We start from the raw sequence: 14,043 nt of genomic DNA on the forward strand, positions 1-14,043 counted from the left end.
TTGGTCCGTGGCGGGGAGCTGGATGGCGTCTTCGGGCCGCCTCATCGCCGGGAGCCAATCAGAGGGCTCCGCCGGGGAAGCCAATCGCGGCCCGCGCCCGCCCTCCCACTCGGGCTGTGTCTTGAAACCGTCCCGGGGCTGTGTGACAGAGGCAGCGCGCCCCCTGATTGGCTCTCCTGTTTCGGCTCTCTTCGGGTTGGCCCGGCAATAGCCGGAAGAGAGGGCTCCTTCCTATTGGCTCCCCGACTGCGCTGCTAGGGCGGTGGCAGCGTTTTCCGATTGGGTCTCCGTTTTGGATCGGAGAGACTCGGCTGCGCTCGTGACGCCTCCGTGATTGGTTACGATCCGTTACAGGCATTTTCGTAACGAACTCGGGATTGGTCCCGAGAAGGCTCGGTTGTTTCCGTAAGGGCCTCGGGCTGGGGGCTAGCGAGTGCGTTGGGTTCTTCGCCTGGGTATTCACAGAAGGTGCTTAGGGCCATTCCGCAGCGTAGGGCGGCGACGGGCATCGGCGGCTGCGCGGCTTTGGCGCGCACACACAGAGCACAGCAGCAGGAGCCCGGCACGCAGCGGAGGCAGCAGCGAGGACAAAGGGACTGATTGGCAGAAGCGGGGAGGGGGGGGCCCGGCCGGAGGCTTCAGCCGGGCGGGCGAGTCCCATGTGCCTTGGACGCCCGGGGGAGCAACAGCCGCCGCCGCGAGCACTCTGACGCCGGCTGAGGAGAAGCCGGGAAGCCGCCGTCATGGCCTGCCCCGCCGCCGCCGGCCGCCGCCCGCAGAGCACCCTCCCCAGCCTGAGCCGCCGCCAGCTGCCCGTGCGGGCGGAATGAGGAGCCGCGCCGGAGCCGCCGCCGCCTCAGCACCGCACTGAGAAGCCTTAGCCAGCGAGCGAGCGAGGCCGCCTGGGCCGCCTCACCCCTACTCCGCCCGCCGCGGATCCCACCGCCCCTGCCGGATCCCCTTGCGAGGGAGCCGCATCACCTCCTGTCGGTGGCTCCGGGAGCCCCGAGATCCTTCCGCCGGGGAAAAAAAAAATAGTCCCGTTCCCTGCCGCCTCTCTCAGAGGCGAGGGGGAAGAAGAGGCGAGGGGAGGAGGAAGAAAGAGGAGGAAGAAAAAAGAAGAAAAAGGAAAAAAAAAAAAAAAAGAAACCCAGCGAGGGATCGGAGGAGCCAGGCCGTCAGCCTCCGCCCCATGTGACTGGCGCCCAGGGTGGGGGCAGCGAGGCCTAGCAAACCCCCCTCGCTCGCGGCCGGGAGCCGGAGCGGGAGCGGCGCCGGGGGGGCTGCGGACTGGGCGGAGGCGGCTCTCGGACCCACCGGCGCTGCCGGGAAGGATGGTTTTGTGAGCAACGGGCGGCGTGAGGAGAAGGAGGAGAAAGAAGAAGCCGGGCGAAGAGCGCGACAGAGACCGAGAGGGGAGGGGGCTTCCCCGGGGGGGGGAAGGGGGGGGCCCGGCGTTTCATGTGGCGCGTCCCGCCCGTCTCCTCCAGCTGAACGAGCGAGGGAGCGGCAGGGCCCGCCGAGCCGCCGGGGCGAGGCGGAGGGGGAAGGCAGGAAGAGAGAGGTGATCGGGGCAGAGCAGGAGCGGGAGGCCATGTCCGGGCGGCCCAGGACCACCTCCTTCGCGGAGAGCTGCAAGCCCGTGCAGCAGCCCTCGGCCTTCGGCAGCATGAAAGTTAGCCGTGAGTATCCTGCCGCCCTGCGCGGGGGGGTGGCTGGCTGGGTGGCTGTCTGGCCCTGCTGGGGCTTCCCCTTCCCCCTCCCCTCCGCTCTCCTTCGCCGAGGCGGCGGGCGGGAGCCGGGCCGGGGGCCGAGCGAGCGGCCCCAGCCCCGGCGGAGGCAGCTCCCTTTCTCTCCCCTTCCCCCCCCTCCATTAACCTTGAATAGGCGCACGCCGCCGCTTCGTCTGGGGCCTGTTGGACAAAAAAAAAAAAAAATGCCGGTTGGTTTGTCCTCTCCCTTAGCCTCTGATCGCTGCCAGCGTTGTAAGCGGCCCCTGGCTAATTAAAAAGCTTTTTTTTTTTTTTTCCCCCTTCCCCTTTGTGAAACGGATTGTGAGCTCCATAGCCCGTATTTCCTTATTATTATCCCTCCTCGAAAGGAGGAAACGAATTGCGGACACGCAGGTATGGCCGTGACATTCACGTTCGTTATGCGTTTTTAAGCGCTCCTGGCTTTGAAGGAGAGAGCTTGGAAGATTTTTCCATGCACCCGTAGATCGGGTGTGAGCACCTTCTAGTCCAGCCCATTAAAAAAAAAAAAGTGTGGGGGAGGGGGGCTTACAAAAGGTGTCTCTCATATCCTCTAGGCTCTGGTAAAATGCTCGGTAGAGGGGATAAGAAAATGGCTATTTTGACATGATAACCTATGGAATAGTTATTTTAAGCTCAGCATGCCTCTTCCAGTTTTCTGATCAGAGGAATATTTTTTTAAGAACGAGGTCTGTGCTTTATTCTGCACAGACATGTTGGAAAATGTGTTTAATATGTGCCCTTTCTTCATATCCTAGCTTGTGGGATTAGCTGGTTTATCTGATTTAAAAATATGTATTGAATCTGAACAAGTGCACAGTGTGAATGGAAAAAGGCCCAGTTCTGAGTCGTTTAAGGTTGGCTATATGCTTATAATAGGGAATTTCTTAACTCTTGATTTGAATATGTTCATATTAACAACTAAATTGTTCTTCCAGATTCATATTAATAGACTAGTTTTCAGATATGTTTGCCTTTTTCTTATAGAAACACGAGGTGGGATCATTATGGGGCCTGGAATGCTTGATATGCATTACCATTCAATTGATTTATTTGATATTTGCATACAGCCACACCTGACATGGCTCTGTGTGTGCATGCGTGCATATATATCATATTGTTTAAGGCATTTCATGTCAAAGCACTGTAAGATTGTGAGCTTTTTGACAGATCAGAAATTCTGACGTTTTTCTGCACCGAAATGTCTTCCACTGCGGTTGGAGCCTTGGAGAGAGCATTGGGCTGGGGGTCTGTAGTCTGCCTTGTATCCGCATGATCAGTGTGCCTGCAGCGCTTCAAAAGCCATGGGTGCAGTTAACCCATATGAGCAGCATAAGAGTGCATGTTTGATCAGGTCCAGTATTAGCCTTTGTTAAGGATTCTTGATTTGTGTGGAGAAAAACTAGATTACTCAATTTTAATTTATTGATTTACTTTATGCGAGTGTGGAATAGGAAGCGAGTCTTGTCGATTAGTATTTCTGCAGTTGGATATCTAAGCCAAGCAAGACCTAGACCTGTCATGCTCAGCAACTAGATTTCTCTTATTCAAGCTCTACAGCTTGATTTTTTGAAAGGTCATTGATGCTCCTTTCCTATTTATTTGAGGTCAAAGACTAGACAGATGCTTGCCTGTCAAGAGGGTGCTAACTGATGCAGACTAACAAGTTTGCAAACATGACTCGATCCCAAGTGTGTATAACTGAGGGAGAAACAAAGGCTGTAGCATAAAGCACACGCACTTGTGATAACCCCCACAGTCGCTCTTGTCATGTGCTCCTGGTCCTTCTGCTATCTGGAAAAAAATGTCGGAACAAAGCAAGAGAACCATATACGAGGACTGCCTGGGAAATGCAATTTATGTTTTCAGTTAATCCATCGATGTAAGACAGTTGAGGAAGCTAACTTTTTTTTTTATTTGTAGGAGGGGAAAAATTGCTGGGTGTCAAAAAGGGTTATATTTTTCTGTTTCTCATGAGTTTTTGTAGCATCTTATGGTATGATGTAGCAATTCATCTATTACCAGTGTTAAGTGCTTGAGGAAAAAAAAAGATAAAATCATTTACTTGATGAACAGAGAGTTTGCTGGCACTTTCATTTTGCTATATATTTACAGACTGATACTTAGTTACATTCTGAGCTCTCTTGAGTGAAAGCTGGAACAAAAGAGTCCTTGTGAGGCAGGTGAAAATTGATGGCTCGGTATCTTCTGAGTTTATCGGACATCTTCAGTATATCTGTCTTGGTGCAGATCTTTTCCAAGTCATCGGGGAGCAAAACTTTACTTGATGTCAGCCTTTTTACTTTTATTTGTTATCCTGGAGTAGTGGCATGACGACATTAAATGATGAAGTCACACTTGCTCTGGTGTCTGTAGCTATTGCTGCTCCTGGCTGAGCACTGCAACAGTGATCTAGGAAGGATGAATCCAAGCGATGAGGAAAGGGTTGATAAAGTAGTGGAGCAGGGCTCAGTGATCCGTGTGTTACCTGTGAAGAGCAGCACTGGAACCTTACAGTGATTGCTCTTCTCCCTAAGGTGTATGGGGGAGGAAGAGTAAGCGAGGAGTTTTCGTCTCTTCACTGAGTAATTTATTAGACTTAATTTATGGGACTTTGTTCTAAGAAGTTGGTAAGAAAGTCTGAGCCTTGAATGAAAGGGTGGGAGCCTACCAACAGTTGCTTCTCTGCTGGCTCTTGGGAAAGATGACTTCTCATGCATGTTGCTGTCATTGCTCTCTAATAAATATTACAAGGGTTTTAACATCTCTGTAAGAGTAAGAACCCTGTGGCCTTCTTATATATCTTTCAAGCCATACTAGCCTAAAGAGTACCTTCTGAAACTTGACTATTTTTTCTCTATTTATATTTTGGTGGTTTTGAAATCACAAATCACTCCACCATTTTTTCCACCTCATCATATGGATTTCTACATTGACTTGATTCCCAAATAGGTTATTCTTTGTCGAGGTCTATATTGCTGGGTTTGTAGGCTTTTCCTGCATAAACAAAACAAAAAAAGGTGTGTGCTCCTTGTGTGGAGCGTGTCCTTCAACAGGAGGGAGCTGAGCTTCCAGTTCTTCAGTTGCTGATACTGTCAACCTGCTGGTTATAGTATAAGAGATGTATGCGACTAAAGCTTTCTTTTGTTCTTCACCTAGTTGTTCTTGCACTGCTTCCAGATGTGCATTGTTTCCCAAATGGGACAAAAATAATCCTGAAATATAAATGGTAGTCATGCAACACATGACCAAAAATATCTGTATAAAAATAGAAGTCTCAAACTTTGCAGTTTGAGAATTTTCATCTAATGACTGTGGAATTTTTTTTTTTTTTCCCCTGAGCTTCTGGAAAATAAGGCCTTCAAGTAACACCAAGTCCTTGTAGACAGCAGTGCTTATTGTAACTGTAGCCAATTATCTTGTTGGTCTGCAGTAAATAATGTCATGGCTAAGGCTTGCCATGAAGAGTTTTTTTGTTCCATGTGTGAGTGTCATGTCTCTGTAATTGGTTATGCAGAAGTTGTTAACTCGGAGGGTGAGGAAGGCAATTCTATTTGCTTTAGCTGATTCTGTTGTTGTACACATACTCTTGGTTGCAAAATCTAGAGGACAATCTTGTAATAATTCATTTTAGACTCTCTGGAAGAATGTTACAGTGGTGCCAAACTTGGGTTTTGTTGAAGTTTTTCTTTTCTTCTTGGATTCACTGTTTTTTGTACTGTATAATCTCCTCAAAGCACAATAGCTTGGTAACCTTATATTGCTGTGTACTGTTAGCATATGGTACTGCTGCTGGCACTTGAGTGTGATGCATCTTTTGTTAGTATAACGGCTCTTTAAAAAGTGGTTCATGAAGGAATAAAGTCTGGGAGTTCGTTGCTCTGTTATTAGTCACTTCACAAGCCAGGACGTAAAAGTGACTGCTTTTAGGTAGCATGTGGTGTCTAGGTGATGGTTCAATACTGTGTGATGTCCGGGTAGGTGTGTAGGAAGAGCCTGGGAAAAGAGCACCCTGGGCAACTTCAGCGAGAAGGAATGAGCAGGGCTGTTGAAACTGGCAAAATGAGATAATGCCACCTTCTGTTTCTCAACCCAGTTAGGGTAGGGCCCTCTCTATTGCTTTGATAGCAGTTTCTGCCTAATTGGTTGCTGAAACTGGAAGCCGCCCATCCTGCTCTCCTTGCTGGAGAGAGGAAGAACACTCCCTTCCAGAAGCCTGCTGAGTGTTCTGTGTCTGGCCGTCGCTGATCCTGGCCCTGTCCAGCTTTCTGACTGCTGCTGGGTGAGCGGCTTTCCTCAGGCCTAAACTTGAAAGAATTGCACTAATGGCCTCAGCTAATGGCCACGTGCTCTACAGTGAAAAGTGTCTCGTGGTGTAGCGCCCTGAAGTTATCCCTTGCAGTCTGAAAAGGAATAAAACTGCTGTCTGCTGTACTTAGTTCTAACACTGCCAAACTATTTTCTGTTTTTCTCGTGTCATTAGGGGTAGTTGAGGAGAAAAATAACTAATAAAGTGAGGCCTGTCAATGGAACCTTTCAAATGATAATTTGATTAATTATTCCACTGTGTCCCCTGCATCTTGTTTCTGTGGCTTGGTGGTTTGGTTGCTGGTTTTTTTGTTTGGTTGGTTGGGTTTTTTTGTAAGACATTGGAGTTTGTCCTGAACCTTTTCTTCTTATTCCATCACTGTTCTACATGTTTCCTCTTCCTTACACTGCTCCATGGAGGTGATCCCCTATTGTATTATCACTTTATTCACCTTTTCTATTTCTTAGCAATATTGTTCACCTGTTTACACAGCTCTGGAAACCGATATGGCTTATGGAGTGTGTACCTTGCCTGTGTGCATCCTAGCTCTGGAAGTTGTTGTTATCACTTCATCCATTAACTTCAGAGGGCCTTGTAGGTATCGCAAAGCAGTGGTGGTTTATGTAGTCTGATCTTTTTCTTGGAAGATAAGAAGTAGTTCTTTGGTATATATTGCTGAAGACTACCCCACAGGCTGAAGGGCTTCCCTTCTACTGCCCCAAGAGTTCTTTAATTTTGATGTGTTATATCTTTAAGTGCTATTTTAGATAGGACATTTAGGATTTTCCAATATTGGTGTCCAGTTTACTCATTGCAGGTCTTCATAATGTTACAAATTTGTGGGCTATTGCTGTTCCTCCAACCCATGCTCTTTCTTGAAGTAGATGGATTTATGATGTAAAGAAGACTCAAAGCCTACAGGGTATCTGTGTCTGCAAAAAGTCTGCAGTTTCGTACTGTGACCACCTCTGGCATTTTCTGAAATGAATTAATGCTAAACCTTGTAGTTATTTGAACAGATTAGCTAATAACATGCAAGGTGTTTGGAGAACACTTGCAGCCTCTTGGTTCAGGCTCTTGGAGTCTCTTTGTTTTGAATGACTTGATGAGTCCTGTTTTAAACTGAAAGGTCAGTTACCTTGAGTTTCCAGAAATTTCTATAGATTTAAGACTTGATTTTTTAAATTTTTTTTTTTAGTTCTCTCCCTTTTGTTTGTGTTTAAAAAAAAAACAAACACAAAACTTTGAGGACTTTTAGTCACCCATAGCTAGTGTGGGAAGTGCTAAAGTGGCTGTCTTCTGCAGAAGCTCTCGGGCTGGTGGAGTTACTCGGCTGCTTTCTGAATTTAATGAGCATCAGCCCAGTGCAGCCTTGAAAGATGAACAAAACTTTTCTAGTCAAGCAGCTATGAAAAGGAGCTTATTGGAAGTTTAAATGCCTCGTGAAACAGCTCCCCTCATTTTTCTTTGACCCAAGTCCATATAGAATCCAAAATTTTGTCAGCACTTCCTTCAGTAAGCCACGCAAATAGATACCCCTTTATTTATGTATGTTGAAAATAAATGCTAATTGCAGCTTTTACAATATGGCAAGAAAAGATACTCCCTCACACATAAAGGCTCAAACTCCTAGACTGCCCTACAGGTCAAACACCCTATCATCAGGTGCAAAACCAGGAGAACCTCCTTGTACTTCTCATGTAATGGATGTTGTTGCCAAAGTGCTGCATACTGCCATTGGGGAAGATGTAAGTTTGGAGGCATGATGGTCTATGCCACTTTATGTTTTTTTGAATTGATTTTTAAAGTGTAGTTGTATATCAAGTGCATCGCAGCAACTTGGTCTTAAGGTGAGAAAGATGTGAGACATGGTAGCAAGATCTGGTACCAAGATATACCTCTGTGAGAAATGGCTGCAACATCATATTCATGCTCAGATGAGGTGTTCCTGGTCAGTGCTGCTGTATTCCATTAAACAGAAGCTGAAAATGAAGCTCCACCTGAGGCTTTTGCAAACTACATTTGGATAACCACTATAGACAGAAGAACTACTTTCATGAAATCTTCAGAATCCCTCCTGCCCCCATTGGTACTGTTTCACCATGTCGTAGAGAGAGGATCAGTTATCTAGGTGTAGCCCATGACACAGTGCATGTTCAGCTCGATCCTATATGTTCTAACAGTGCTGCTATGTGATGTTCTGTCTGTGCAGTAGGAGAGATGTGTTGGAGACCTTACTGAAAGCATTTCTATATCACCCTCTGAGAATTGTGAAAAATGTGGGTGCCCAGAAGTCATAATGATGTGTCTCTAAAAGAAGTGGACAGTGGTTTTTCTTGTATGATCAGTGCTACTAAAGAATATTTCATTAGGTGTCCTTGCTACAGATGACTTGTCTGTTATTCAGAAAAGGAAATAAAGCAAAGCAGTTCATTCTGTACTTTTATCTCCTGCAGACAGGAAGTAGATCTAAGCATTTAAGGCAATTTGTGTTCTCACTCTAGTCTGTCTTATAATGGAAGAAAGAAAAATGGAAGATAGCTTGTCAGTGTCAAGCACTGAGCGCTTTTTAAACAAAAGCCATACAGCAACAGCTCTTTCTGAAGGGACAGTGCCAGTCCTTGCCAGGCGTGTTGCCACTTCTCCATAGCAGCATACCCAGTATTTTCTGGCTTAGCCTCATCAGCTGAGGGGCTGTAAGCTTAATATCAGGATCAGTGCTTCCTGCACATGCACTAGACTAGTGAGTTGATATTACCTGGGCAAAAGTGAGTTGCCAAGTATCTTCCACGTGATTAATTTCTTGATGATCATTGGCAAGGTTTCTGTGTCAGTAATGTGGCATCAGTTTAGCTGAAGGAATAGCACTGTGTGGTTGCAGAGGGCCTTGGTGCCTGCCATGGGAAATCCTATTTAGCTTGCTTATAAGTAAGAACTTACAGCGAAGAAAAATATAGTTTCGTATCTCTGTAATAAGTCTGAATATGGCTGTCTCTTGCTTTGTAGGTCATGTTGAAAGTAGTGAATGACTGCTATGCTGTTATTATGATAAGGTTGAGTTGATTTTATTTAGGAACAGCTGCTAGTATTTTTCCTTTATTTAGGTAGCTTCTGTTGATTTTATTTTTGAGTCTGGAAAAACATCTCTTAAATATAATATATCACAGGAGTGTGTAGTGGTATAGTTACGTTGCTCAGTGTATCCCTTCAGGCAGTTGGGCAGATTTGAAGAAACCTGTTAGCAGTCTAAGTGCCTGACAGTAGATGTTCACAGTAAGAGACCTACTGATCAGAAGAGAAGGGGAAGACGTTCCTGATTCATGGCACTGGATAAGTAATGCTGCAGACGGTGTAAGGGATTTAGAAATACTGCGCTGCTCTGCGTGCATGAAGGTAAGTGGCTGCAGAAATTGCCACCGCCTTTTGGATCAAAGCACATAGAAGGAGAGAAGTTGGCTGTTGGCTCTGAAGTTATAACCAGAAGGGAAAGCAGCAGCTGAATTTTTCCAACCAAGGCAGACTTCTTACAGCCACAATTGTAGAACATCATCTGTTTTGACTTTTTTAGTAGGAATATAATTCTTGCCAGCTACAGGCCCTGTAGTTCAAAGGAGTATCTTTTGTCAGGAATGCAGGCAATTGTTTAATTTTCAGACAGGCCAAGAATATGTTTTTCAAAAAGATAAACTGAAAATGTGACTGTTGCTACAGAGAAGAATTTGATTTTTCTTGCAGTGTAGAAAGAAGAAAAGCTATTTAGTTGCAGTTAATAGTGCCAATCTGTTTGGTTTTCTTCATTCACACCCTACTGCAAACAGTTACATATAACCTATATTATTATTTGTATCTCATCTCTCATGTGCTTCATTTGTTTTAAGTATCTATTAAAAAAGATAAGTAACATAATGAACTGACCTGTACGAGTGGGTTTCCTTGAGGGAGGAAGGGGACACAAATTCATCAGCCTAAATAAACAGAATATTTGGTTGTTGGCCAAGTAAACATGAATCATTTGGCACAGATCTGTATCCCCATGAATGAAGTCCATAGCCATAAATGAATTTCCCCACATTTGTAGGAGGTTGAGTATCAGCACCAGAAAGAATGTTTTGTGCTTTGCTGAGAGAATAAAAGCTTTCTGGCAAGGCATACTTTTTGCAAGTGAGTAGATGTAAGGCTTCTGAAATGGTTTTTCTTGATATGTACAGTTGCTCAATTGAAACCTAAAGAAGCAGAAAATAATGTTGTCCTTGAAGATTGTATGTGTTGACCATTTCACTTCTAATCTTGCAGTCTTACTCATGATTTTATGTACTGGCTTGGGAGCTACAGATACATATAGTGTAATGCAGTGTAGTAGTTGCAAAGTAATGAGTTTTTTTGTTTGTTTTCCTGTGTTCCTCAGAGAACAGAGAGACTTTACTAACGAAATTTCAGTTTTAGAGACTTTGAAATAGGTTTACAAAAATTGTTAATTTTGGATTACGTGTTTTAGTAACCACAATGGACTGCAGAGTTGATTTGAGTCTTGGGGAAATGCTTTAAAGGCCCATGGAAAGCTGGGTGGTTTTCTTCTGTTTGTCTGGTTTTGTTTTCTGGTGGATCAACTAGTGAATGTACTAGAGACAAAAGCATGAGGTTTGTGCAGAGTAGCAGAACCTTACTATTCCAGAAATTTTGAGCCTGAAATTCAGATGATATTCCTCATTTGGGAGAGAAGGGAGAGTTTTGATTGCAACTCCCGGGGGAGAAGGTACTACCATTTTTAGATTGAGCTCAACTTTGAGGTTACTCTTCTTTGATAAGTGCAGTAGGCATGAGTTAGTTTGGGGTTGTCTGTAGGTTGTGGTTTTTTTTTTTTTTTTAATGCCAGTGATATGGGGATGGTAGTTGAGTATGTTTGTTGCACTCTTTACATGTCTGAGTAATAAAGTTCACCAGCAAATTCTCTGAACGTCGTTTGATCAGAGTGTGTTAGAGAAATGTAGCTGGCTTAATAGAAGATCTTCGTAGGGTAATGAATACTACTAAATCTGCAAGTGTGTTCTATTTCATGATAGGCTTAACTTCAATGGACTGAAGATTCTCTTCAGCTGTAGTTACTGTCTTTCAGTGTCCATGGAAGCTGACAAGGGCATTGCTGGGATCTGTGACAGTAAAAGAATGGCGGCTGTTTTCCCAGGTGGCACATTTGAAATGCCTGTGGGATTTTGCAGACAGGTATAGATATTCATGAGGCAACAAACAGTGCTTTCTGTGTGGTGTCAATGCTTTGGCTTTATGCAGTAGGCTGTGATTTTTTTTTTTTTTTAATAATTCACTAGATTTTTTTTCCACTGGTAACATTTGAGCAGTTAATGACTGACTGTAAGTTTTGATTATAGTGGGCCAAATCTAAAAGGGAGAGGTGTTTATGTCCATAACTTTTCATAATTTTGATACTTCAGAAATACTCATGTCGAGACAGTGACACTGCCTGCATTTCAAAATGTCTGGTGAAAGCCTAATTTTCATTCTTATGTGGTGGCGTAATTACAAAATGTAAATTTCTTCTGGAGTTACTTTAGAACATGTAGTTGCCACATATGCCTTTTTACTTTGTTTGGACATTGTGGGGGCATTGTTTAGGCAGGGTTTTCTTGTTTATTTTGTCTTTCTGTGGTGTGTGGTGTGTGTGGGTTTTTTTGGTTGGTCGGGTGTTTTTTGGTTTTTTGTTTGGTTGGTTTTTATTTAAGAGCAACTGGAAGGGGTTTGTGGCAGACCAGGTCAAACTCAGTAGATTTCAGATGAGAACAAATAATGATAAATTGTCCTCTAGCAGCTCCTTCTACTCCATTACTTTTTACATGTATTTGTGAGGGGAGAGAGAGAGACACACACACATTATGCTGGCAGAAATATGATACGGATGGGAGGAGATGATCTGGGTTTCTGAGATCTGGAATTTAAACCTAGACCATGTGTGAAGGCTTTGCTTTAGACCTTCTGTTTTAAAGCCTTTACAGACTACTTTCAAATGTTCTGCCAAATCTGGGTTGACATTTCTGAAGACCAAACTTGGGAGTAATGTTTTAATACTTGAACAATAATTGTTTTGTCAGAAATAACTAACTTGTTTCTCATTCGTCTTCACATGATACTTTCTGTGACTTGGTAATGTGCTATTCCACTAGCATTAACATTTAATTTTGCTGCTGCTCCAGGAGCTCTGAAAGAAGCTGCATTGCAACCTAATGTTCTGTCTTCTATCATTCTAAATACCTTTTTCCATTTGAGTGTTGTGACTATGGGAGACTTCTGTCCTGGCTGCAGACTTTGCATTTAGGTTGTCTGCAACTGAATTTTCAAAGAACATGTTGGTGAGGTAGGAAATTGGATTTCTGAATTTGTTAAATTGTGGCTATAAAATTGAGTATTTTTTGAACTTACAAGAGGTTAGTTTTAAAGTAAGGACGTAGTCACTATGTGACTTTAAAATAAGACTTTATTTTCATTCAATGAATTTAAAAGTTTTTAGTATAGTGGAAGGATTAAGACACACTTAAGTTTTACAAGTATTTGAGTATGATTTAATGAACCTATAACAATCTGTACCGAAGTCTGGGATTCAATACCAATGGATTTTTGAGGATATTATTGCAAAAGAAACAAAACAAAAAAACCCGCATGCAAAACAAACAAATAAACCCCCACCAAACCCCTAAACCAGTTATAACCCTGCACCTGTGGTAGGTGTATGTCTGCCTTTTTTTTCAGGAAATTATAGTCTCTTCGTCACTTTTTTTTTGACTGGGTGATTCTTACTGTGGTGTTGCTATGGCTAATATATGGAAAAAGTATGAAGACTCGACAAAGCTGTTGATATATCAGGCTAGGTTTGTGCTAATATAGCATACGCTGTCACAGAAATGCTGCAAACCTCTGGCTTTTTGCTCTGAATTTTGAATAGGTTGACTTTGTATCTTAACATGTGAATGCAAAAGCTTATATTGCTTTCAAAGCTGCTCATGGTATTGTTTGAGTATCTGGGAAGGCTAGTAATATGTAGGTTTTAACCTGCATATTTTGGCTGTTCACACCTACTGTGTGGCCTGATGTCTCCTGTTTTGTGGTACTTTTCACCTCTCCCAGCATTCTTGTGTACTGCTGTGCTTCCAGTGAAGTCCCAAAGCTGTGGTGCACCAGGCTTTGCTGGTGTATGGATTTGTCTGCAGGGGTGAGCAATCTGACTTAGTACTTTGCAGGCATGCCTTCAGTCTGTGTGAATAGAGTAAGCGATTCTGGCAGGGGAAAAAAATGGCTAGTAGGAGTGGCACCTTTGTCTGGTGTGCTAGTATGTCAAACATTTTTCTCAGAAATATGAGGAAGAAGCATATGAAAAATAAATTGGTAGTCTATTAAATTGTGGAGCGGATGCAGGGGGTTTATGCAGTAAGGCGAACAAAGCGTTGGTGCTGAAGACTACACTTCATAGAATACTACTGTACATAGGGTTTTACAGTTTTGCTTTGAGACTATAGATGCTTTTTTTTAATGTCTGTAGTATATTTGAAAGACCTGCTATTTTTCAGTATAGTAGAGAACAGAGGCAAGTATCTCAAAATTCAGATAATGTCCAGGATTTTGTCAGGAAAAAATAGTTAATAAAAGGGTGGGGAGTTTGTCTGCAGATGAAGAGGAATAATGAGCTTTCATCTGACTGAAGAGAGCAGATTTTACTGAACTCCTGGAGTTCTGTTTGTTGAAATCCCTTGAATTGCTCTGGGCATCTCTTGTGCTGTTTTGCTTTGATTTCTGATTCTATTTGTATTGATATGAAACCCAGTCATACTTAAACATGCAATGGGTCAGGTGGTGATTGTTTGACCGTTGTTGTTTCCTACCACTTTCATCAACCCTACTGTATGGAATTATTCTGTGTGTGGAATCAGCTCTGCCATGTTAATTACTAGGTTTTGTGCTTGCATGGAAAATAAGTGATTA

The 14,043-nt window shown here is 43.6% G+C and overlaps 1 protein-coding gene across 3 annotated transcripts in view; it reads left to right on the forward strand.

The window, feature by feature from the left end:
* The first annotated feature begins 417 nt into the window (after positions 1-417).
* The window catches only part of GSK3B (glycogen synthase kinase 3 beta), a 158,900-nt gene continuing 145,274 nt past the window's right edge, over positions 418-14,043 (forward strand). For all 3 annotated transcript variants that reach the window (XM_065631626.1, XM_065631608.1, XM_065631617.1), the window contains exon 1: positions 418-1,682. In XM_065631626.1, the coding sequence (XP_065487698.1) occupies positions 1,595-1,682 (88 nt within the window). In that variant the 5' untranslated portion in view covers positions 418-1,594. The remainder of the gene's footprint in view (positions 1,683-14,043) is intronic.

The sequence above is a fragment of the Caloenas nicobarica genome, chromosome 1, assembly GCF_036013445.1.
Source record: "Caloenas nicobarica isolate bCalNic1 chromosome 1, bCalNic1.hap1, whole genome shotgun sequence".
Taxonomy (NCBI): Eukaryota; Metazoa; Chordata; class Aves; order Columbiformes; family Columbidae; genus Caloenas; species Caloenas nicobarica.